Below are 26787 nucleotides of genomic sequence, written 5' to 3'. Positions count from 1 at the left end.
CCTCCCTAGTAGCTGGGACTACAGGCGCCCTCCACCACGCCCGGCTAATTTTTTTTGTATTTTTAGTAGAGTCGGGGTTTCACCGTGTTAGCCAGGATGGTCTCGATCTCCTGACCTCGTGATCCGCCCCCCTCGGCCTCCCAAAGTGTTGGGATTACAGGCGTGAGCCACTGTGCCCGGCCGCTTTTTTTTTTTTTTTAAATTGCCTCCTTTCTCCCTCTAGCGGAGACATATGAGACCACAAGGGTAAAAAAACATGTACCAAGTGTAGCTTGATGTGTGTAGTACGAAAAAAATCCTGCGTGGAGGTCACACCTTTATCCACTTACCTTAGAAATATAGAGCTTCTTAAGGTGAGTATATTTCAGACCAACATGTAACATCGTTGTACAGACAGACAAAGCCTTAGGCAAATCTTCTATCAGGAAAAAACTTTATTTAAGTAGCACAGAATTTATTATCCTGATAACTCAGAAGAAGTTGAGACCAAAATTCTTTCTTTTTACATTCCAGATTGTTGCAGTCCAATGCAGAATGATGACCATACTTTGGTTGTTGTATCCATCGGCAATTGCTACAAATAAATGCTTCATAACAAATCACTCCTGAAACTCAGTGTCTAAAAATTGATACTTTCTTGCTGCTCTTGAGTCTCTTTATGGGTTGGCGGAGCAGGTCTGCTGATGTTGGCTGGGCTGTCTCCTGTGATTAAAGCAGCAAGTTGGCATGGTGGCTGGCTGAGGACAACCTCCACCGGTGTAACTGCGGTGACTTACCCTTCATTCGGTGTTTCTCATGTCCCTCCAGCGGGTGGGCTTGGGCGTGTCCACATGGTGGGGGTAAGGAAGCAAGGTGAGCAGATGTAATCGTGTAACTGGTAAGAAGGATTACACGTACGAGTTTGAAACTTACGTTCCAGTCACATTTCCTAACATTCCGTTGGCTGCAGCAAATCTCAAGTCCAACCCCAGAGTCAGAAAAGGAGAGAGTTACAGAGTTACAGGAAAGGGATGTGGCTAGCTGGAGACCATCATTAGGCCCATTGATGCCATTGACCTGTGACAACTGGCTATGGGTAGGAGCAATGCCATCTCTTGCTTCCATATCTCTAAGAACTGTCACCTCTGTATTGAGCACCCTGGATAAGCCATGCATTGAAGACTAATTTACCATAGATGAGCTCTTGTTCACAAACATGTGTCCCACCTCCCAAGTTAGACTGCCAAGAATAACAAAGACAGAGCCTCCATCAACTGAGTTTAATGTTGTTAACAAATTGTCCAGTGCAAGATATGACTGAGCTAATTGAATCCTAACTGCTTAGGTGACTCAGAGTAAATATTATTCTAGTCTCTGTGACCCTAAACTAAGTATTCCTGGCATGTAAGGAAGAGAAAAAGGGGAATAAAGCATCTGGAGAAGGAGCTTTATGGTCAAGAGCTCAAAACCCAGCTCAACGGCCTCTGTGGCTGTGTGATCCTGGGATAGTCACTTAACCTCTCTGAGCTTCAGTTCACCTGTCTGCAAAATGAAGAGTAATCATTCTAATCATTCATTCATTCATTCATTCAACATATTTATTGAGAATCTACTTATGCAAATCCCTGTACTTACGAAGCTCACAGTCTATGTTGGAGACACCCAACAAAAAGAGAAATTATAATACAGGGTGAGAAAGCATGAAGCTTTTTGGCACACACAAAAATAATGCCAATTCTACTGCAGGAGATTCAAAGAATGCTTCCTAGCAGAGGGGATGACTACACTGCAACTCAAAGAGACAGAAGACATCAATTGAGTTTTCAGGGAAGTTATTCTAAGAGAAGGTGCAAAGGGTCCAAGTCAAGAGGAAGACATTTTTCTCTGGTTTTAAAGACAAGCTCTGCTGTCAGCATGGCAAACAGAAGAATGTTCTACAATAGTGCTTTTCAGACACCCCTGGTTATACTCATCCTCTGGGGATTTTGTTAACATGCAAGTTCTGATCTAGGAGGTCTGGAGTGGGGTCTGAGATTCTTCTTTGCTTTTCTAACAAGCTCTCAGGTGATGCTGATGGTCCAGGGACCACGCTTTGGATTGGAAGGTTTTAGAATGTCCATAGAAGTGAAGATACCTGCATTTAAACCTTCATCTTCTCTCCCGAGCTCAAGAATTTAAGGATGGTGGCTGGGCACAGTGGCTCATGCCTGTAATCCCAGCACTTTGGGAGGGTGAGGCAGGTGGATCATCTGAGGTTAGGAGTTCAAGATCAGCCTGGCTAACATGCTGAAACTCCATCTCTACTAAAAATACAAAAATTAGCCAGGCGTGGTGGTGCACGCCTGCAGTCCAGCTACTTGGGAGGCTGAGGCAGGAGAATCACTTGCACCCGGGAGGCAGAGTTTGCAGTGAGCCGAGATCATGCCACTGCACTCTGGCCTGGGCAACAGAGCGAGACTCTGTCAAAAAAAAAAAAAAAAATTAAGGATGGGTAGCGATAACTGTGACAGAGCAAATCCTAAATCCTAGCCAAGTCATTAGAAAGTTTCCAGAAAACAGGGAGGTCTTGGTTACCTGAAGGACCCCAGGAAACCAGAGCACTTTCCAAAGGTTGTTGTCACCAAGTGCTTCAACTCTGCAGGAAGTGCTAGAATTCTGCTACATCAAACATCCCCCTACTTACCAACATAACTATTTTTAAGTGTTTGTGCCAAAGTAGCTTATCTGTCTATGTGCCATCTTGGTTCCCTGGGACTCTCATTACAGTTTTACTGACCATTTCTTTAAAATCACAAAGAGTCTTTATCCTAGGGTAAATCAGTCAGACAGGCGACAAATCATGTATTGAGAGGTTCTCTGTGTCAGGCGTATGATAGGCGCTGGAGGGGCACGCTTAGAACCATGCGCCAACAAGGGCAGGAGAAAACAAAATGGTAGCCAGGTGTTCTTGGTCATGCCATTTAATTGGGGTCTGTTCTCAGAAACTCTGGAATTGAAGGAGTTGCAGAGCACGAAGATAAAATGGTCGTTTGGAGCAGAAACGCCTGATTTCTCATCAGTGCATACAACCATGGGAAGACGGCCCCCAACATTCTTCCCCAGAGAGTTCTGGGGCTGGTGGGATCCTCATTTCCATGTTAAGCTGCGAAGAGAAGATTTCAGGGTAGGCTCCTGCAGGAAACTACTGTCCTCAACTGTGGCTCCAGAGCATATTTGAAAGCAAGAAAGGACTTTAACCCTGTGAGAGAGAAAAGAATTTCCTCAGAGTCTGCAGCAGAATTAATACAAACGTGATTCCAAGGGTCATGTCTACAGGGACAGAAGTATTAAAAATACAGTAACAGAGACTAGAGGGATAAACATTAAAATGTTAAGTGCGATTGTCCCTAGTGTGACAGGCAGAGTTGGAAAACCCAAAAGCCATTCTCAACCTCCTCAGCATTGATAGCGCCCACTCTGGACTTTAGGAAGCCAAACAACTGTTGGTTCAAAATTTTTTGCCCATATCAGCGGTCACATGATACACTTCTGACCAATTAGGTAAAGGGAAATCTGAGGGTTTTCTGGGCTTTTGTTTACTGTTAAAGACAGAGACATTAAAGAAGGGCTTTCTGGTCCTGTCCATCCCTCTTCTTCTTGACTTGAACATAGTCATGATGTCTGGAGCTGTGGCAGCCATATTGCAACCATGAAAATACAATAAAATGTCAACATGTTGATGGTGGAATGGAAAACTGGGGAAAACCCAGATTTTTAGTTTAGAGACTTTACAACAGCACTAAGCATAGAACCAGCAACACCAGCAATATTAACAACACCTAATTCTGGACTTCCTGCAAGGAAAATCATTTCCCTATTTAATTAAGCCACTGGATCTAAGGTGCTTGCATCCAAAAATATAACTCACTGGGATCTTTATGTGGTGGGATAATGGGAAATTTTCATTTTATTTGTTTTCAATGCTTACAACTGTTTTCTAAAATGTTCTGTACCTATACTGTCTTTTTCATTAAAACTATAGTAAACTGCATTATGTTTAAAAATGTATTGCCAAGAGAATATGTCATCCATGATCTGGACAATTTTTCCAGTGGGGCGATTCCTGTGGCTCATTCTGAAATCACCGGACATAACCTCTATAACATTCGGTTTCCTCATAATGAAAATAGACCGGCCGGGCATGGTGGCTCACACCTGTAATCCCAGCACTTTGGGAGGCTGAGGCAGGTGGATCACCTGAGGTCAGGAGTTCAAGACCAACCTGGCCAACATCATGAAACCTTGTCTCTACTAAAAATACAAAATTTATCCGGGTGTGCTGGCGGCCACCTGTAATCCCAGCTACTTGGGAGGCTGAGGCAGGAAAATCGCTTGAACCCAGGAGGCAGAGGTTGCAATGAGCCAAGATCACACCACTGCACTCCAGCCTGGGTTACAGAGCAAGACTCCATCTCAAAAAAAAAAAAAAAAAAAAGAAAAGAAAAAAGAAAGAAAAAAAAGAAAATAGACCAATGATACCTACCTCACTGGACTTTTGCAAGGCTTGACCCTGAGATCCCGCTATGTCCGAGGCACTCTTCCAACCCCGTTGCATACTAGTTCATCTAATATTTAGTATAACCTTCCAAGGTAAGGATTACCATTATCCCCATTTTATCAGTGAGGAAACTAAGCTATTGAATTATTATTTACTCAGGAAATATTCACTAAGAACTTACTGTGTGCTAGACAGCATTTTAGGGGCGTGGAATACATTGTTGAAAAAAATAAGACATTCTAGTGGGAAAACCAGCTTTGCCTCCATTTGCATATTCATTCCAACATTTCAATATTCCTGAAAATCTACATATATAAATGTTATCCATAATACATAAAAATTTTCTCTATATAAATATACATGTGAAGATATCTATATTAATTTTTTTTTTGAGACGGAGTTTCGCTCTTTTTGCCCAGGCTGAAGTGCAATGGCACAATCTCTGCTCACTGCAACCTCCGCCTCTCGGGTTCAAGCAATTCTCCTGCCTCAGCCTTATGAGTAGCTGGGATTACAGACACCTGCCACCACGCCTGGCTAATTTTGTATTTTTAATAGAGACGGGGGTTTTGCCATGTTGGCCAGGTTGGTCTCGAACTCCTGGCCTCAGGTAATCTGCCCACCTCAGCCTCCCAAAGTGTTGGGATTACAGGTGTGAGCCACTGCACCCAGCCGGTGTCTATATTTAAACTTACATCTTACATTTATATGTATATAATATTATACATTATATGTATATAATAAGTGTATATAAATGTACTTTATAAACATAATATATAAATATGTATTATTTTTAATATATGTTACATAATTCATATACAAATGTATCTATGTAAATCTTCTGCTATAAATTATGTATGTCTTATTTATTCTTGAAATTTTATTTAAATAGATGACACAGAGATGATAGACAGATAGATAGGTGATAGATATAGATAGATAGATAGATAGATAGATAGATAGATAGATAGATAGATGATAGATAGATAGATAGATAGATAATGTGTGTGTCTGCTAATATATACATATAAATCTCCAGGCTTCAACTCCACACTTCATCTATGATCTAACTAGAGTGGGCACCCTCAGCTCCCATTCAGTACCCGACACATAGCAGAGCTGAGTGTCACCGAGTGGCCAGCACCTCCCTTGACCAGCACCCGCAGGGAGCATGCAGTCTCTCACCATCTTGGAAGTGGATGGCATGGAGGACAGCAAGATCCTTGAGGTCTGGGACTGGGAGCTGGGCTTCGTCTTCCCAATTAGCCACCTCCTGTATTCTTCTCGTACCTGGAGAAGGAGACACATCATCCAGATGCAGGGAAATGGTCCAGCGACAGGGATGTTGGGTGGAGGGATGCGGTGGGGAGGGGGGTAGGGGAGGAGGGGGATGGGGAGGGCAGCAGCCACACACCTGGTGGTTGAGCAGACAGTGGATGAGGAAGATGAAGGCTCCCTGCAGGCTGTTGATGATGGTGAACAGGTAAGCCATGACACCTGCCACAGGTCCAATCTGAAAAATGCCCAGCACCCAGGAGCAGCCCAGGATGAAGAGCTGGGCAAAGGCCTTGAAGGTCAATAACCTGGGGAGAAGGTGTACAGCGTGTAAGGCTCTGGGACGTGGCTATTGTCCTTGCAGGCCATGCTTCCAGGAATGGTCTGAGGCGGCCACTCTGCAATTTGCCACCTAGGTGTGGACAAATATAGGGTGGGGTCTCCAAGCCTAGGTGTGGGAAAACCAAATCCTATAGACATTTAAAATGCAATCAGGCTGGGTGCGGTGGCTCAAGCCTGTAATCCCAGCACTTTGGGAGGCCAAGGTGGGCGGGTCACCTGAGGACAGAAGTTCAAGACCAGCCTGGCCAACATGGTGAAAACCCGTCTCTACTAAAAATACAAAAATTAGTTGGGTGTGGTGGTGGATGTTTGTAATCCCAGCACTTTGTGAGGCCGAGGCTGGTGGATCACCTGAGGACAGGAGTTCGAGCCCAGCCTGGCTAACATGGTGAAAACCCGTCTCTACTAAAAATACAAAAATTAGCTGGGCATGGTAGCGGATGCCTGTAATCCCAGCTACTCAGGAGGCTGAGGCAAGAGAATCGCTTCAACCCGGGAGGCGGAGGTTGCAGTGAGCCAAGACCGTGCCACTGCCCTCCAGCTTGGGCGAGAGTGAGACTCTGTCTCAAAAAAAAAAAAAAAAAAAGGATTTGCCACTAGATAGTGGTGGTCACTGCACAACACTGTGAATGTACTAAAAGCCACTGAGTTACATGCTTTAAAATGGTTAAAATGGGGCCAGGCGCGGTGGCTCACGCCTGTAATCCCAGCACTTTGGGAGGCCGAGGCGGGCGGATCACGAGGTCAGGAGATCGAGTCCATCCTGGCTAACACGGTGAAACCCCCGTCTCTACTAAAAATACAAAAAATTAGCCAGGCGCGGTGGCGGGCACCTGTAGTCCCAGCTACTTAGGAGGCTGAGGCAGGAAAATGGCGTGAACCCGGGAGGCGGAGCTTGCAGTGAGCCGAGATCGCGCCACTGCACTCTGGCCTGAGCAAAAGAGCAAGACTCTGTCTCAAAAAAATAAAAATAAAAAATAAAAAAAATAAAATGGTTAAAATGGTGAATTTCATCTGATGTGAAATTTATTGCTTACATTTTCTGCCATGTGTATGTGTATGTATCAACTTTGTTTTACCTTTTCGTCTTTTTTTTTTTTTTTGAGACGGAGCGTCGCTCTGTCACCCAGGCTGGAGTGCAGTGGCATGATCTTGGCTCACTGCAAGCTCCGCTTCCTGGGTTCAAGCTATTCTCCTGCCTCAGCCTCCCAAGTAGCTGGGACTACAGGTGCCTGCCACCATGCCTGGCTAATTTTTTGTATTTTTAGTAGAGACGGGATTTCACCATGTTAGCCAGGATGGTCTCGATCTCCTGACCTCGTGATCCAGCCGCCTCAGCCTCCCAAAGTGCTGGGAATACAGGCATGAGCCACCACGCCTGGCCTCCTTTTTGACTTTTGTACTAACTTTTTGAACATATTTAAAATGGATAAGGGATTGGATACTGAAGAAAAAAGAAGCAAAGAATGTTATTAGGTTCCTGACAATAAAACCTAGACGATGGTTGCTGAAATTTCTTAAAACGGACAGTAGAGTGAGGAAGTTAGGAAACACAATTGATCTATAAAAATATTTAAGAAGTCCCAAATCCCTAATATAAAATATGTATAACAAAAATAATGAGATAGAATATTTCATGCATTAAATCAGCAAAAAATACATCAAAAACAATAAACTCCAGTGTTGACAATGTTGCAAGTAAATAGGTATTCTCATCATTGGAAACAAATTTTCTGAAAATCAATTTATGATGCACGTACTAGAAGCATTACAGTCCAACCTACCCTTCAGGCAGTTGGATTTGGGTAGTTTCATGTTTACTGTTGTAATTAAATAGCCACAGTGTGGACGGATTTACCTACAAGGGTGCTCAAGGCAGTAGTGTTTACACAGAGAACAAACCAAAGCCAAAAACACATAGAAGCAAATTAAGTGTCCATGAATATGGTATGACTTAAATACAGTGTGCTACAGATTTACACTGAAACGCTGTGCAAGAAAATCATATTGTAGAATAATATCTAATTAAGTCAGAAATCATCAGGACATTCTCAAGAGAAAAATAAACATAAAAAACCGAATAGCATGATTCAGTTTCTTGTAAATATGCACATATAAGTATACACAGGGAAAAATTAGAAAGTTTATTAATAGTTGTAATATATGAAACACTCACTGTTCCTAGTAACTGTGCTAAATGCTTTGTAAGGCACCTAAAATAAGCAATGTTAATATCCCCATTCTGTAGGTGAGGCAAATGGGCTTCTGAGAAGTTATGTAACTTGCCTAAGGTCACACAGCTCGTAAATAGTTGAGCTGGACTTTAAGACTCCAGATCTAGATGGTGTGATATGCTAAACAGACCTCATCACCTCTGTCTTGGGCATAGAACCCAGCACACAAAAAGTGCTCAAAGAATTTTTCTGGGAAGAAGGAAGAGGAAATTAAAAGAGGAGGGGAGGTGAAAGAGGGCTTTACCTGGTGTCTTTCAGCGTTGAGACTTCGGCATTAACACTGGAAAGCCTCTGTCTCAGGATCCACAAGGTCCAGGTCAGGAGGATGGAGTTGATCTGCAAAGTCAAGCAGAAGGATGGAGAGACTGGATATACAAATAGACAAGGGCCAGAAGACATATAAAAAGAGAACTCTGGGCCGGGCGTGGTGGCTCACGTCTGTAATCCCAGCACTTTGGGAGGCCGAGGCGGGTGGATCTCTTGAGGTCAGGAGTTCGAGACCAGCCTGGCCAACATGGTGAAACCCTGTCTATACTAAAATACAAAAAAAAAAAAAAAAAAAAAAATTAGCCATGCATGGTGGTGGATGCCTGTAATCCCAGCTACTCAGGAGGCTGAGGCAGGGGAATCACTTGAACCTGGGAGGCAGAGGTTGCAGTGAGCTGAGATTGCGCTACTGCACTCCAGCCTGGCAACAGAGTGAGACTCCATCTCAAAAAAAAAAAAAATACAAAAATTAAATTAGGCAGGTGTGGTGGTGCACACCTGTAATCCCAGCTACTTGGGAGGCTGAGGCATGAGAATCACTTGAACCTGGGAGGCAGAGGTTGCAGTGAGCTGAGATTGTGCCACTGCACTCCAGCCTGGCAACAGAGCAAGACTCTGTCTCAAAAAAAAAGAAAAAAAAAAAAAAGGAGAATTCTGACCCACGATTTATAGCAACCAATCCAGAAAGCCAAAGAATGACCCCTGTAGCAAGTGAACCAGGACAGCAGGACTTGGTTAATAATTGACAGCTTCCTTAATTTTTGTCCCTACTTCCAACTTAGGACCAACAGGTAGAAGCCAATAGGTACCCCTAACCAATCACACAGGATACCCTGCTCCTAGTTAGCCACCTACAGCTTGCCCATCTGTGCAACAGCCTCCAATCAGGCCTTACCTGTAGCCTTCTCTTTTTTTCCTCTATAAACCTTCCCCACTTCTCTGCCTGCCTTTGAGTCTGAGCCAACACAAGTGATGATGGTAGCTGACTCTTGTACTGCTGGACTACAGAAATCTCGGAATAAACAGCCTTTGCTGGTTCTCAATGGGGCGGTCTCTGTTTATTTTCCCAAGGTGCATCCAGTACGTTAGGACATAGACTGCAAACTTGAGTGGAGTTTATTATCTTGAGTTTATTATATTCTAAAGCCCTCCCTCAAAAGCATCCCTGAGCAAGATATACATACACCTGGGGCAGGGTCTGTTCACCCAGGGCAATACTGACATTTGGGTCAGACCATTCTTGGTGCGTGGGGGCAGCGGGGAGAAGGGGGCTGCCTTGTGCACGGTAGGATGTTAACCAGCATCCCTGGCTTCTACACACTAAATGGCAGTAGAACCCGCCTCTCTAGTTGTAACAACCAAAAATGTCTTCTGGCCAGGCGCGGTGGCTCACACCTGTAATCCCAGCATATTCGGAGGCCAAGGTGGGTGGATCACCTGAGGTCGGGAGTTCGAGACCAGCCTGGCCAACATGGAGAAACCCCATCTCCACTAAAAATACAAAATTAGCTGGCCGTGGTGGCGGGCGCCTGTAATCCCAGCTACTGGGGAAGCTGAGGCAGGAGAATCGCTTGAACCTGGGAGGCGCAGCTTTCAATGAGCCGAGATCATGCCATTGTACTCCAGCCTGGGCAACAAGAGTGAAACTCTGTCTCAAAAAAAAAAAAAAAAACTGTCTTCACACTTTGCCAACTTCCCCTTAGAGGGAAAACTGCACCAGTGGAGAACCACGGCCCCAGGGGAATTGTTTTTTCCAGATGAGTAGAACTTCCAAGAAAGCCCAATGTCCTTGAAGATTTGGGAATGGGTAAGATAAACATTGCATTATTATTATTATTGCGACGGAGTCTCGCTCTCGTCTCCAAGGCTGGAGTGCAATGGCGCAACCTTGGTTCACAGCAACCTCTGTCTCCCAGGTTCAAGCAATTCTCCTGCCTCAGCCTCCTGAGTGGCTGGGATTACAGGCACGGGCCACCACACCTGGATAATTTTTGTATTTTTAGTAGAGATGGGGTTTCACCATGTTGGCCAGGCTGGTCTCAAACTCCTGACCTGAAGTGATCTGCCTGCCTTGGCCTCCCAAAGTGCTGGGATTACAGGCATGAGCCACCATGTCTGGCCAACATCATCATTATTATTATTTCCATGATTGATCATACCTAATATTTACTGCACTCTGGTCAATGCCTGGCATTGTACTAAGCATCTCACACACATGGTTTGTTCGTCATCACCACCACCTCCATGAGAGAGGTCTAGAGGGGAGAACTTCGTATTTCAAGGAAGTAGAAAGTTGGCTGGTACAGCTAGAGGGTCGAGCAGGCAGGAAAAAGCCAGAAAGGGACCCTAGGGAAGTTGGGTAGGGCCAGGCAGTGAAGGATCTGAGGTGTCAGGCTCAGGGAGTGGACATCACCCTGAGTGCAATGGAGAAGCTATAGAACAGTTTCACGCAGAAGAGCATCAGGATCAACTCTGAGTTTTAGGAATCTCGCTCTGAAAATCCCTCTCACTACAAAACACCAAAAATGCTGGACGAACCCCAACAGATGGCCTTTTAAATTTATTTATTTATTTATTTTTATTTTATTTTTTGAGACCAAGTCTTGCTCTGTCACCCAGGCTGGAGTGCAGTGGCGCCATCTTGTCTCACTGTAACCTCTGCCTCCTGGGTTCAAGCGATTCTCCTGCCTCAGCCTCCCCAGTAGCTGGGACTACAGGTGTGAGCCACCTTGTTTGGCTGATTTTTGTATTTTTTTTAGTAGAGACGGGATTTCACCATGTTGGCCAGGCTGGTCTCGAACTCCTGGCCTCAAGTGATCTGCCCACCTTGGCCTCCCAAAGTGTTGGGATCACAGGCGTGAGCCACTGTGCCTGGCCCCAACAGACAGCCTATTAAGCTTATAAGAAAATAAAAACAAATCTTCAGAGGCCATAAATGAGAGAGCAGTCATGAACCAGAATGCTGTAGCTGTCCTAAGGGTATTTCCTAAAATCAAGAATCTAAAACCCTGGAGATTGAATGGTCATTTGTGGAGTCAGAGGGGCAAGCCCTAGGGTCTGAAGAAGGTGTAGAGTCCACCAAATAAAATAAAGACCCCATTCTCATTGAAAGGGTGGACTAGAAAATAAAACTCTGGGCCAGGCGCGGTGGCTCATGCCTGTAATCCCAGCACTTTGGGAGGCTGAGGTGGGAGGATGGCTTGAGCCCAGGAGTTCAAGACCAGCCTGGGCCACGTGGTGGCATGCACCTGTAGTTCCAGCTACTTGGGTGGCTGAGGCGGGAGGATCAATTGAGTCTGAAAGGTTGAGCCTGCAGTGAGCCATGATTGCACCACTGCACTCCAGCCTGGGCAACAGAATAAGACCCTGCCTCAAAAAAAAAAAAGGACAAGGACAAGGAGGAGGAAGATGAGGAAGAGGAGGAAAAAGAGGAGGAGAAGGAGGAGCAGAGAGCTAAGAACCCCAGCTCTGGCCTTCCATGGATTGGGAGTTCAATTTTACACTATCTTTATAGTCCAGGAAGCTGTGAGATGAGGCATTTATGAAAAATGGTTTCCACTTGTTCGTACCCAGTTTGAGTTGAATTGTGCCTCCAGAAAAAGGTATGTTGAATCCCTAACTCCCGAGATCTCAGAATATGACCTTATTTGGAAATAGAATCTTTACAGAAATAATCAAGTTAAGATGAACTCATTAGGGCAGACCCTAATCTGACTGAAATATGACTAGTGTTCCTTTTTTTTTTTTTTTTTTGAGACAGTCTCACTCTGTCACCCAGGCTGGAGTGCAGTGACGTTATCTCCGCTCACTGCAACCTCCCCCTCCTGGGTTCAAGTTATTCTTGTGTCTCAGCCTCTCGAGGCTGGGACTATCGGTGCCTGCCACCATGCCTGGCTCATTTTTTGTATTTTTTAGTAGAGACAGGGTTTTGCCACGTTGGCCAGGCTGGTCTCGAACTCCTGACCTCAGGTGATCCACCCACCTTGGCCTCCCAAAATGCTGGGATTACAGGCATGAGCCACTGTGCCTGGCCGGTGATCTTATCAAATGGGAAAATCTGTTGAGAGGGGTCTCTCGTGCTGTCATGGGGAGCGTGGCCCTGCCAATACCTTGATTTCAGGCTTCAAGTCTCCAGAACTGTGAAATAACAAGTCTCTGTTGTTCCAAGCCACCCAGCATGCAGTAGCTTATTACGGTGACCCCTGAAAATTAATACATGCTCCCCATTAAAAAAATCTGATAGATATCAGCACAAAACATCTGTGGAAGAATATAATTTCAAGCATCCCCAAGAACTAGATCAGTCAATTAAACATTACAAATGAAGGCAGGCACAGAAAGACACATTTCACATGTTCTCACTTCTTTGTGGGAGCTAAACATTTAAAACAGGTGAACTCATGGAGCTAGAGAGTGGAACAGCAGTTACCAGAAGCTGGGAAGGATAGTGGAGGGGTGGGTGGGGAACAGGGAAGAGGGGATGGTTAATGGGTACAAAAAAATAGAAAGAATGAATAAGATCTAGTATTTGTTAGCAAAACAGGGTGACTATAGTTAATAATAATCGAATTGTAGATTTGAACATAACTAGGAGAGGCCAGACACAGTGGCTCATGCCTGTAATCCCAGCACTTTGGGAGGCCAAGGCGGGTGGATCACCTGAGGTCATGAATTCTAGACCAGCCTGGAAAACATAGCGAAACTCCATCTCTACTAAAAATACAAAAAATTAGCCAGGCGTGGTGGCGGGCACCTGTAATCCCAGCTACTCGGGAGGCTGAGGCAGGAGAATCGCTTGAACCCGGGAGGCAGAGACTGCAGTGAGCTGAGATCACGCTATTGCACTGCAGCCTGGGTGACAGAGCAAGACTGTCTCAAAATAAAAATAAACCAAACAACAAAACGAAACAAAAACCAGAAGAACATAATTGGATTGTGTGTAACACAAAGGACAAATGGTTGAGGGGACGGACACCTTGTTGATTCTGGTGTGATTATTATACATTCTGTGCCTGTATAAAAATATTTCATATACCCCATAAATATACACACTTACTTTGTGCCCACAAAAATTAAAAACAAACAAAATTTTAATCCTCGAAAAATATGACAAAAGACATAGGGGAATGAGTGAGAGTCAGAAGAATCATCATCTGGCAGGGCTGTCAAGTCTGGATGGAGGTTGGGAGGCAACGAGATGGGTGTTTAACATCCCCTGGCCTCCCTTTGCCTCGATCCACCGTTTCCCTCCGTCATCTCACTCCTTCCCCCACAATTCCTCCTAATTTCTTTTTACTTTTTCTTTCATTCAACATCTGTGCCTAGGATATGACACAGGAGTTAAAAAATATTTATTTAGGCAGATCGTGAGGGTAAGGAAGTCCTTGGTAAGGTTTTCCTTTTAATGAAAAGCAGCTCCCAAATCATTTTCTTTTCTAACGGAGAGCAGCCGGTAGAATCGAGCTATAGACATAGAAAGGGAAGCTAGAAGCTTGCATGGGTGAATGCTGGCAGTTGTGCCAATAGGACAGCGGTTACCTGGGGAATAGGCATGTTCAAAATGGCAGCTCTGGCTGGGCGCAGAGACTCACGCTTGAAATCCCAGCACTTTGGGAGGCTGAGGCAGGTGGATTAACTGAGGTCAGGAGCCTGGTCAACGTGGTGAAACCCCATCTCTACTAAAAATACAAAAATTAGCTGGTCATAGTGGCATATGCCTGTAATCCCAGCACTTGGGGAGGCCGAGGCAGGCAAACTACCTGAGGTCAGGAGTTTGAGACCAGCTTGGCCAACATGGTGGAAACCCATCTCTATTAAAAATACAAAATTGCCGGGTGTGGTGGTGCGTGCCTGTAATCCCAGCTACTCGGGCGGCTGAGGTAGAATAACTGCTTGAACCCAGGAGGCAGAGGTTGCAGTGAGCCAAGATTGCACCACTGCACTCCAGTGTGGGTGACAGAGTGAGAGTCCGTCTAAAAAAAAGAAAAAAAATTGGCAGCTCCGTCTTCCCTTTTCTTTGTAAACCATGTAGACAGTAAGGAGGAGACAACAGGGTACCAGCCAAGTAAAGACCCCCTTTGCATAATAAAAGATCAGGGTGGGTGGCCACACAGGGTCCAACCAATCTTTGGGCCCTATGTCAATCAGACACCGCCCCCTCAAGCCAGTCTAAAATCCGTTGCACTTTGCTGCGGGCCAGAAGTCCCATTCAGGAGGCCCTCTCTCTTGCAAGAGACAGAGAGCTAGTCTCCTTTCTCTTTCTTTTGCCTATTAAACCTCTGCTCTTAAACTCACTCCTTGTGTGTGTCTGCGTCCTTGATTTCCTCAGCATGAGGCAACGAACCTTGGATATTATTATCCCCAGACAACGACACTGCTTCAGAGAGACTCATGAACCTGTGCACAAGATGGATACAATTATGGTCCCTCCCAGGGGTATTTGCCTTTCAGAAGGAAAAACAAAATTCCCAAGTCAAAGAAATTATTGTCTAACTTCGAAATCTCAAGAAAGAATGACTGGAAAGGAGAACTCTTTTTTTTTTTTTTTTTTTTTTTTTGAGATGGAGTTTTGCTCTTGTTGCCTAGGCTGGAGTGCAATGGCGCAATCTCGGCTCACTGTAACCTCTGCCTCCCTGGTTCAAGCAATTCTCTTCTCCTGCCTCAGCCTCCCGAGTAGCTGGGATTACAGGCATGTGCCAACACACCCAGCTAATTTTGTATTTTTAGTAGAGATGGGGTCTCTCCATGTTGGTCAGGCTGGTCTTGAACTCCTGACCTCAAGTGATCTGCCCGCCTGGGCCTCCCAAAGTGCTGGGATAACAGGCGTGAGCCACTGCACCTGGCCGATAACTCATATTTTTTTTTTTTTTTGAGACGGAGTCTCCCTCTGTCACCTGGGCTGGAGTGCAGTGGCACGAATTTGGCTCACTGCAACCTTTGTGTTTCCTGGGTTCAAGCAATTCTCCTGCCTCAGCTTCCTGAGTAGCTGAGATTACAAGTGCTCGCCACCACACTCAGCTAATTTTTTGTATTTTTAGCAGAGATGGGGTTTCGCCAAGTCGGCCAGACTGGTCTCGAACTCCTGACCTCAGGTGATCCACCTGCCTCAGCCTCCCAAAGTGCTGGGATTACAGGCATGAGCCACCACGCCCGGCCTGGAAAGGAGAACTTTTGACGAGAATAAGTGACCCTCTCAGCTGCACACGTCCCCTGGAAATTCCAGATCTCGCAGGTCTCCTTGCTCCTCCTTCAGAACACACTTCGCCAGGCTGTTGTAGTATTTGCTTACCACTATGACTGTGCAAACTGGCCCCAAGAAACTCCAGATGAACCCTGTCTCTGTATTCAGCCAGCAGCTATGGAGAGAAATAGGAGGAGTCAGCACTCGTCTCAGAGTCCTGACCTTACAGTTAACCCTGTCCCAACAAATGCCCTAGTGGAGGAGAACACTGGGCGGTGAGGCTCAGATGACACTCAGGATGATCCCGGTTGCAGTTCAGTTTCCTTTAGACCACCATGCTTCCTCTTTTAGACCTTCTTCCTGGTTAAATGTACCTGAAATGTTTACCTAGTGCCCAAGGTTGAGCTCATTTCCCAATTCACAACTTCGTAATCCCATGTCCCTCTATGCAGAACTCTCCACTGGTACACCTTATCATTTAAATCTCAGCTCAGGCCGGGTGTGGGGGCTCACGCCTGTAATCCCAGCTACTTGGGAGGCTGAGATAGGAGAATCGCTTGAACCCAGGAGGTGGAGGTTGCAGTAAGCCGAGATCACGCCACTGCACTCCAGCCTGGGCGACAAGAGCAAAACTCTGTCTCAAAATAAATAATCAATCAATCAATCAATCAATCTCAGCTCAAATGTCACCTCTTCTGAGAAGCCACTCCTGACTATCCTTAGATAGGGCATCCTATCTCTACTCCTGGTATCCATCTAGCAGAGCCCACTGCATTGTAAAAATAGCAGCTATCACTATCATAAGTTACCTTGTTTAATTGCTTGTGTGATTGCAAATTGTCTTCCACTACTAGACTATGAGTTTCATGAGAATTTGGGCCTTAGGTGTTTGTTCATCTCTGAATACTCAGCACTCAGAGCAAAGCCTAGCATAGACAAGATATTTCATAAAATTGTTTATTTAAGGGAAGGAAGGAAGGAAGGAAGGAAGGAAGGAAAGAAGGGAGGGAGGGAGGAAGGGAAGGAAGAGAGGTAGGGAGGGAAGGAAGGAAGGAAAGAAGGGAGGGAGGGAGGAAGGGAAGGAAGAGAGGTAGGGAGGGAAGGAAGGAAGGAAAGAAGGAAGGAAGGAAGGAAGGAAAGAAGGAAGGAAGGAAGGAAGGAAGGAAGGAAGGAGGGAGGGAGGGAGGGAGGGAGGGAGGGAGGGAAGGGAGAGGGAGATACGAAGGGGGGAAGAAGAGAGGAGGGAGGGAGGAGGGAGGGAGGGAGGGAGAGTAGGAGGGAGGAAGAAAGGATTGCCTCTTTTTATTATGTCTCTGGTGTACATTAGCTGCTTTTACAACACAACAACCATTCCGTCATGTTCAATAACAGCACCCCAATATTCCCCCTCCTTTTTTTGAGATGAAGTCTCGCTGTTGTTCCCCAGGCTGGAGTGCAATGGTGGGATCTCATCTCACTGCAACCTCCGCCTCCCGGGTTCAAGTGATTCTCCTGCCTCAGCCTCCCGAGTAGCTGGGATTACAGGCACACACCACCATGCAGAAGTATTCCTCTCCCGCTTTCACCCCCACCCCCCATGTTGTACACACAAGAAAAGGAAAATAATCAAGTTAGGTAAGCCAGATGTTCTCTTCCTGGAACATAAATCTCAAATAGTAGTGACCCTGGATTTGTGCAGTGCACAACCTGTGCTGCTGCACATGGTGGTCCTGAAATCAACAGTACATAATGTAAGAGCTCGATAAATGGTAGCCACAACTATTGCTACTGTTGTTACTCTTCTTGTTGCTCATGTCATTATCACTATAAGCCCTCGCAGCAGGGTCTTCAGGAAGAGAGAGGATGTCACTCACCGATTATGCATTCCATAGCCCTGTGGCTGCACACTGGCAGAAATCACCACCACCAGCACCGGCAGCCCATAACCAAAGGCACAGATGTGCAGCATCTTGATGTTGCGAGAGCTGAAGTAATTCACCACCTTCAGGTTTCTGACCATCAAGAAGAGTATCACAGCCTCCACCAGCATCCAGAAGAAGCAGGCAAGGAAAAGGTAGTGAAGGAAGCCCGCAATGATGGCGCAGCCCGTCTGGAGGGGAGAAGCATGCACGTCAGGATCCTCCAACCCAGAGAGAAGTCGAGAGGAAGAAAGGAAGAGAGAGACTCCTCGGCTGGAAATTCCCCAAACTTAGCTCACTCATTCATCTCACAAACATTGATAGAGAGGCACAGTGGTTCTTGACCACAGGCAGCAGCACTTCTTGGTAAGGGGACCCATGGTCCTGGTTTGTCTGGAACTGAGATTTCCCAAGATGCATGACTTTCAGTTCTAAAACAGGAAGAGTTTTAGGAAAACTGATTGTTGATCACCCTATTTTAGGAAATGGTTGAAAATAGGCGGGTTCAGCAAACTAGACCCCATGGGCTGGCTGCCTGCCTTGTAAATAAAGTTTTATTGGCTGGGTGTGGTGGCTCATGCTTGTAATCCCAACACTTTGGAAGGCAGAGGCAGGCAGATCACTCGAGCCCAGGAGTTTGAGACCAGACTGGGCAACATGATGAAACCCCCCTCTCTATACAAAAATACAAAAATTAGCCAGACATGGTGGCACAAGCCTGTGGTCCCAGGTACTTGGGAGGCAAAGGTGCGAGGATCGCTTGAGCCTGAGAGGCTATAAGGAGATGTGATTCGGCCACTGCACTCTAGCCTGGGTGACATAGCAAGATCCTGTCTCAAAAAATAAAAATAAAAAAAAGAAAGAAAAAAGAAAAGAAAAAGGGAAGTAGAGATTCTACACTGTAGCATTATCAACACTTGTAACATTATTGCAGGATCATTCTCTGCCATGGAGGGCTGTCTTGGGCACTACAAGATACTTAGCAGCATCCCTAACTTTTACCCACCGGATAGCAGTAGCACGCTCCTCCAGTTGTGACAACCAAAAATGTCTCCAGACATTGCGAAGTCTCCCCTGGGGAGAAAAAGCACCCAGGGAGAGAACCTCTGGTTTAGAAAGTAACAGGAGGGGCCGTGCGTGGCGGCTGAAGCCTATAATCCCAGCACTTTGGGAGACCGAGGCGAGTGGATCATCTGAGGTCAGGAGTTCAGGACTAGCCTGGCCAAAATGGCGAAACCTCGACTCTACTAAAAATACAAAAAAATTAGCAGGGCGTAGTGTCTCATGCCTGTATTCCCAGCTACTCAGGAGGCTGAGGCAGGAGAATGGCGTGAATCCAGGAGGCAGAGGTTGCAGTGAGCCAAGATCGTGCCACTGCACTCCAGCCTGGGCAACAAGAGCAAAAGTCAGTATCAAAAACAAACAAACAAACAAAAACAAGTAATAGGAGGAACTACTACAATTCATAACATGATCAGGGACATAATTTTAAACTGAGAGCTGTCACAAGGAGTCAAGCAGGTAAGAAGCTGGGAAGTGAGTGCTATAGGCAGCGGGCACAGCATATGCAAAGGCCCTGAGGTAGGAACGGGGATAGAGGGAGTTGGGTAGGAATGAGCTGAGGCAGGTGGGGAGAAGATGGGACTTGGTGGGGACACAGCCCGAGCGATGTAGACCTTGTTGTCAGTCTTGTGTATACCGGCTAGGAAGACAGTCTTCGCCAAGAGGAGACACACGCAGAGGTGCAGGTGGAGGTAGGTGTTGTGATTTCGGATGGAGCGACACAGCAGAAAGGTGGCGATGGCCAAGACGAGGCACACCAAGGAGATGATAATGCCCACATGGCTAATGACATACAAGGAGAAGTCCATCTGTCAGGAAGGAATTCCATAGTTGGCCTGAGAATGGGATCAAAATCCCCCCAGGCAGGAAAAACAGTTATCTAAAACCCTGGCTTGGGCAAAATTAGCTCGGGAGCCTTTTCTCCCTCTAACGCTCAGAGTGAACTAGATACTGTCCTTCATTATCCTTTGCAATCCACTGGTATCCACCAGCACCTATTCCCAGTCCTGTCCTATGAGTTACTCCATGTATTACTGGGGCTGGATGTCCACAAACTACATCTCCCAGAATCCTTCGGAACTAAGGTCCTGGATGTAATTTAGGTTCTCCAGTGAGATACATCTGTGAATGTTTTGGAATGCAGAAGGGAGGCAAATATCAGCTTTCTGCAGACAGGAGTGAGCTTAATTCCACATTTCAACTGTCCAGTCCCCAATTTCATGGTGGAGTGGGGTGGCAAAATGACAGCAGCAATTTCTGACCTCTGAGTTACAGCTGCATTGGGGGATGATCTTGAAGCCAAAATTGAAGTGACAGCCCCCTGACTTCAACTCCTCCATCCCCTCCCGGAGATTTTTGTGAGCACCCAACTCCCTGTGTTAAATCCCTTTCTGCTTGAAATACCTGGGGTGGTTTTTGCTTCCTGTACTGAATCCCAACTGATAATGCAGACATTCAGGAATGCTTCAACTTCAGGAGTGGAACATGACAAGCTAAATCCTTCTTCTATGCCATTTATTCATAATTAATTTAAAATTAATTTTAAATGTCTCTGAGTGCTTTCTGTGGGTTAAAGATATGCCAGGCACCATCTTATGAGCACCTGTCTATGATATTGTCACAAAGTGGTTAAGAAAACTGACCATTGGCTGGACGCAGTGGCTCATGCCTGTAATCCCAGCACTTTGGGAGGCTGGGGCAGGTGGATCATCTGAGCTCAGGAACTTGAAACCAGCCTGGCCAACACGGCGAAACCCCATCTCTACTAAACAAACAAACAAAAAATATTAGCCAGGCATGGTGGTGGCCACCTGTAATCCCAGCTACATGAGAGGCTGAGGCAGGAGAACCACTTGAACCTGGGAGGCAGAGGTTGCAGTGAGCTGAGATCACACCTCTGCACTCCAGCCTGGGCAACAAGAGTGAGACTCAGTCTAGAAAAAAAAGAAAGAAAGAAAACTGGCCAATTTCTAGTTGTGTGATTTTGGACAAGACACTTAACTGCTCTGTGCTCTCAGTTTCCTCATCTGTTAAAAAGAGAATATTAATGGTAACTGCCTTATAGAGTTGTTTTAGGATTAAATGAAAACATTTCAACTACAACTGTGCCAGAAGCATACTATATAAATGCTAGTTATCAGTATTTTGTTGTTGTTGTTCTCATTTTTGAGATAAGAGAGCTGGGCTCAGTGCAGAGAAGTTAAGTGACTTTTCCAAGAAAACACGGCTAGAAAGTGGTAGAGACAGGACTTGAAACTAAGTCAGTTTTGTTCTGGATCCAGTTCTCTTAAATCCTAAGCCACAGGGTCCTCGAAATGGCACTTACTTATGGCCTCCCTGGTAGGGAATTAAACTTTGGATCTACCATGATAGGAAAGGATACTTTCTTTTTTTGTTTTTTTTTGAGATGGAGTCTGGCTCTGTCGCCCAGGCTGGAGTGCAGTGGCGCGATCTCAGCTCCCTGCAAGCTCCGCCTCCCGGGTTCACGCCATTCTCCCGCCTCAGCCTCCTGAGGAGCTGGGACTACAGGCACCAGCCACAACGCCTGGCTAATTTTTTGTATTTTTAGTAGAGATGGGGTTTCACCATGTTAGCCAGGATGGTCTCGATCTCCTGACCTCGTGATCTGCCCACCTCAGCCTCCCAAAGTGCTGGGATTAGGTGTGAGCCACCGCGCCAGGCGAAAGGATACTTTCTACAACACTGATGCGGATGTCCTTCCTCTCTGCCGAATCTATTCATTCACCAAGGCTTATTTCATATTGTTTCCTCCTGATCTATCATTGGCTATCTTGGAAACACCTCAGAATTCTGTGTGTGTGTGTGTGTGTGTGTGTGTGTGTGTGTGTGACAGAGTCTCGCTCTGTTGCCAGGCTGGAATGCAGTGGTGCCATCTCGGCTCACTGCAACCTCTGCCTCCCAGGTTCAAGCGATTCCCCTGCCTCAGCCTCCCAAGTAGCTGGGACAACAGGCATGCACCACCATGCCCAGCTAATTTTTGTATTCTTAGTAGAGATGGGGTTTCACCATGCTGGCCAGGATGGTCTCGATCTCTTGACCTCATGATCTGCCCGCCTCGGCTTCCCAAAGTGCTGGGATGACAGGCATGAGCCACTGCACCCAGCCAACACCTCTGAATTCTTACAGCATTCCTTCTTGACCCACCTGCATGTTTTAGCGGAAAGAGACTTCCACACATTTGAATTCCACCTGCTCCAATTTCTAGCTTCAGGACTAGACAGGCCACTTCACCCATTCTGTGAAATGGGTCTGAAACCACTTAACTTAAAGAGCCCAGCACACCTGATATGTGTTCATTAAGATCTGTGATTGCTCCAGTGCCTGGCCCTATTTAGGGTCATTATTTCTCATTGTATATTTGAGTTTCATGGCCTCCCAACCAGACTGTAAATTCTGCAGGAGCAAAAGCATATCACCTACCCCTTCTGTCCCCATGACTCCATCCCACAACACCCAACCCCGTGGGAGACACACAACAGATGTTTGATCAATATTTTCCCATTGGATTTGGAGGCAGATACTCTGCCTCAGGGAACAAATCATCATTACTGACCGTGAGCTCCCCAGACGCCATGATAACGGCAAGATTTGCCATCCGATTACAGCTGCAGACGGTATATGTCTCAGAAGCTTCCAGGATCACACAGCCAAAGGATGTCCATCTTCCACCTTCCACATCGGTGCTCCAGGAAACACAGATGGGCCTCTCAAACTTCTGCTTTGGCTAAAAAAAACAAAAAAACAAAAAAAAACAAAAAAAAACAAAGGCCCTGGTCACCTGAGAATCCCCATCAAATGGATTAAATGTGACCATCCTCAAGAGTCACTGGGAACAAGAATACACAGGGTGTGTTCTGAGGGAATGGGGAAAAATACTGAGATTTCATTATGCAGTGAGGGCCAATCTGATGGGGCAGCTCACATTCCTGTTGCCAGAAGAAAACTCCTCCTTTCATCAAATCCATAATAAGGCCTTCTGCGAAGTCACTCATCATTCACTTATTCATTCAATGTGTGGTTTGTGTGTGTGTGTGTGTGTGTATGTGAGACAGAGTCTCACTCTGTTGCCCAGGCTGGAGTGCAGTGCACCATATCCAGCTAATTTTTGTATTTTTAGTAAAGATGGGATTTCTCCATACTGGCCAGGCTGGTCTCGAACTCCTGACCTCAAGTGATCCACCTGCATAGACCTCCCAAAGTGTTGGGATTACAGGCATGAGCCACCACACCCAGCCTCATTCAACATGTTTTTATTGAATACCTATTACATGCCTTGATCTGTACTGTTTACGGGAGACATTAGTAAATAAAACAGACACAGCTCTTCCCCCAAGGAGATCACAGTGCAGTGGGAGAAAAAAACATATAAAAACCAAGTAAGCAGAGAAATATTTTTAGTAACAGCTTAAGAACAACATGCTTTAAGAATGTATACTAGAAGGGTGGGCATGGTGGCTCATGCCTGTAATCCCAGCAGTTTAGGAAGCTGAGGCGGGTGGATCACCTAAGGTCAGGAGTTCCAGACCAGCCTGAGCAACACGGTGAAACCCCGTCTCTACTAAATACAAAAAAGTTAGCTGGGCATGGTGGTGGGCACCTGTAATCCCAGCTACTCGGGAGAATGGCTTGAACCGAGGAGGCGGGGGTTGCAGTGAGCCAAGTTTGCACCATTGCACTTCAGCCTGGGCAACAAGAGTGAAACTCCATCTCAAAAAAAAAAAAAAAAAAAAAAAAAAAGGGCGGGCACGGTGGCTCATGCCTGTAATCCTAGCACTTTGGGAGGCCAAAGTGGGCAGATCACGGGGTCAGGAGATCGAGACCATGCTGGCTAACACGGTGAAACCCCATCTGCACTAAAAATACAAAAAATTAGCCGGTCGTGGTGGCGGGCGCCTGTAGTCCCAGCTACTCGGGAGGCTGAGGCAGGAGACTGGCATGAACCTGGGAGGTGGAGCTTGCAGTGAGTTGAGATTGTGCCACTGCACTCCAGCCTGGGCGACAGAGTGAGACTGTGTCTCAAAAAAAAAAAAAAAAAAAAAGAAGCAACCACCACATAGCAGGATCTAGGATCCAATCAGATCAAGCCCTGGCAACTCCCCATGGCCGGATCCAATCAGATCACACCTCCCTGCATCACTTCATTGTAAGATGCAATCAGATCACAGCTCATTACCCACCGACTATAAAACCTGCCCCAGCCTCCCAGCTTGGGAAGACAGATCTGAGCCAGACTCTTGTCTCCTTGCTTGGCAGCCTTGCAATAAAATTCTCTCTCTACAAAAACCCAGTGCTTCAGTGTTTGGCTTTCTGTTGCACATGGGCAAATGGACCTAGTTCTGTTTGGTAACAGTGGGAGACCTCATTCCTCTAGCTGTGGCTTCTGTTAATTGGCTTGAATTACTAGAAACTGTGGAAGCTTACCGGCCTCAATAGCTTCCCATAAAAAATGAGAGTTAAGGCAATCGAGAGACGAGGAGTTCCCAATAGGTAGACGGGAATCTCAGTAGAGACCTCTTCACAAACCTGAATGTTCTCCAGAGTGTAGATGACTGGATCTGAGAAGCCGTCTTTCTTCTCCCCAGCCATGATGCCCCCAGTGACTCGAGAATTCATCTTCAGCTTGATCTCAGAGGTGGTCAAGGGAGCCTGGTGGTCTTGGAAGAAGCGCTCATTTAAAACCGACTCCATGCCCACAAAGGAGACAAAAGCCACACCAGTGGTCCCTGCAGGTTTCCCCAAATGAAAAAAGGAGGGAATCGTTTGCTCAATTGTTATTATGGAAGACCCAACACACACACACACAAACACACACACAAACACACACACACACACACACACGAGGGAGGGAGGGAGACAGAGAGAGAGAGAGAGAGAGAGAGAGAGTCATGCACCTCACTGTGTTGCTCTGAGATTAAAATAACCAGCGGGCTTCTAGAACCATTAAAAAAAAACACCTCTGGCCGGGCATGGTGGCTCACGCCTATAATCCCAGCACTTTGGGAGGCCAAGGCAGGTGGATCGAGACCATGCTGGCCAAGCAATTCTCCTGCCTCAGCCTCCTGAGTAGCTGGGATTACAGGCACCCGCCACCACGCCCGGCTCATTTTTTATATTTTTAGTAGAGACGGGATTTCGCCATATTGGTCAGGCTGGTCTCGAACTCCCAACCTCAGGTGATCCACCCACCTCGACCTCCCAAAGTGTTGGGATTACAGGTGTGAGCCACCATGCCCAGCGACCCTCAATTCTTTTCCCTCTCTCCCCCGCATTCCTGATGCTCCAGCCCACTCTACTTTTAGTTCCATGACCATACCAAGCTTTTTTTCAACACGGAGCCATAGCTTATACTTCCCGTAACACACTCTCTCCTACTTTCTCTACCTATTCCTCAGGACTTCGCTTAAATAGCTCTTCCATATTGCACACTGTGCTTTTACATGAAAGTATTAATCACGGCATTAATCATGTGCATAGATCAGATCAGGGCTGGAAAACTGTGGCCTATGGGCCAATCTGGCTGTCACCTACTTTTTTAAATAAAGTTTTATTGAAATATGCCCAGGTACATTCATATACATATTGTCTATGGGTGCTTTTGCACTACAATGATAGTTAAGTCATTGTGATAGAGGCTGTATTAATTGCAATGTTTAAAATAGTCACTAACGAGCCCTCTACAGAAACAGTTTGCCACCCCTGACACAGATTAGCACCGTCCAACAGAAACATAGTATGAACCACATATGTAATTTTAAATTTTCTAGTACACATTTTTTAAAAGTAAAAAAAGATAAAATTAATTTTAATAATATATTAATGCAGTATAAGCCAAATATTATCATTTCAACATATAAATGTGATATTTTAAAATTTTAAAATATATTTTAAATATTGCATATTTAAAAAATTTAAATATTACATATTTTAAATTTTTAAATATTTTTTATTTTTAAATTATTTTAAATATAAAAAATGACAAATGAGATGTTTTAATCCTTCTTTTTGTGCACCAAACCTTCAAAATACAGTGTTTATTTTAGGTTTACAGTACCTCTCAACCTGGCTTATACAAATTTCAACTGCTCAACAGCAGAATGTGAGCAGTACATATCATATAGGCCAGTGAAGGTCTCAATACTCCGGTATTATAAGGTTATTTAATGTTTGACTTCCCTAGCACATGGAAAACTCTCTGAGAGCATGGACCATTTCTGCCCTCATTGGTTCTCAACTATCTGGCACTGGTCTTGGCACCTAGAAAGGGATCGATAAATACTTATTGATGGAATCCACCATAACCTGCATTCTCAGGAGAGGAACTGTACCTGTGGATTCAGATTCCTCAATTGTGGAACACCCGATCTTCATCTTATCCCCCTTGGCTACCAAGTTCAAGGTCACATTCTCTTCACTGCATTCTTTGTTGATAACTTTGCTCTCAATGTCTAAAAAGAGAAAGGGAGAGTTCGTATGAGTTCACCCAGAAAGTCAGTCCTGAATTTGGTTTCTGTCCAAAAAAAGGTACACCTCCGTCGTGGCGAGCAAAGGAAAAGAATAGAAAGTTCAATTCGTCATAGGAAAGATCTTGAGTCCCATGATGAATGATAGGGGGACCATAGCACCAAATAAATGAGTAACCCAGCTGGAGCCTTAGAAGTGAACTCTCATATCCTAGGGGGTGCATCAGGGAAAGATGGGGACAAAGTCAACGGTGACGGAAGGCAACAGTCATGATCTTCTCTCTACTCTTAAGTTTTTTTTTTTTGAGACAGAGTCTCGCTCTGTCGCCCAGGCTGGGGTGCAGTGGCACGATCTCGGCTCACTGCAAGCTCCGCCTCCTGGATTCACTCCATTCTCCTGCCTCAGCCTCCCAAGTAGCTGGGATTGCAGGTGCCCACTACCACACCCAGCTACTTTTTTGTATTTTTAGTAGAGATGGGGTTTCGCAGTGTTAGCCAGGATGGTCTCGATCTCCTGACCTTGTGATCCGCC

The 26787-nt window shown here is 45.7% G+C and overlaps 1 protein-coding gene across 3 annotated transcripts in view; it reads right to left on the bottom strand.

Annotated features, from left to right (window-relative positions):
* Positions 1-784: 784 nt before the first annotated feature.
* ADGRE1 (adhesion G protein-coupled receptor E1) overlaps positions 785-26787 on the bottom strand; it is a 58357-nt gene continuing 32354 nt past the window's right edge. For 2 of the 3 annotated variants that reach the window (XM_055240206.2, XM_055240208.2), the window contains 10 exons: positions 26121-26240; positions 24319-24518; positions 22349-22519; positions 19389-19583; positions 17668-17903; positions 15923-15989; positions 8612-8703; positions 5931-6099; positions 5702-5806; positions 785-3217 (listed from right to left, as the gene is read on the bottom strand). In XM_055240206.2, coding sequence (XP_055096181.1) covers positions 3212-3217; positions 5702-5806; positions 5931-6099; positions 8612-8703; positions 15923-15989; positions 17668-17903; positions 19389-19583; positions 22349-22519; positions 24319-24518; positions 26121-26240 — 1361 coding nt within the window. In that variant the 3' untranslated portion in view covers positions 785-3211. The remainder of the gene's footprint in view (positions 3218-5701; positions 5807-5930; positions 6100-8611; positions 8704-15922; positions 15990-17667; positions 17904-19388; positions 19584-22348; positions 22520-24318; positions 24519-26120; positions 26241-26787) is intronic. The other variant, XM_055240207.2, reaches the window with a different exon arrangement.

This window comes from Symphalangus syndactylus, chromosome 13, assembly GCF_028878055.3.
Source record: "Symphalangus syndactylus isolate Jambi chromosome 13, NHGRI_mSymSyn1-v2.1_pri, whole genome shotgun sequence".
In the NCBI taxonomy this organism is placed as follows: Eukaryota; Metazoa; Chordata; class Mammalia; order Primates; family Hylobatidae; genus Symphalangus; species Symphalangus syndactylus.
Note: the sequence above shows the minus strand (reverse complement) of the source record. Positions and strands in the feature narration are given on the sequence as shown.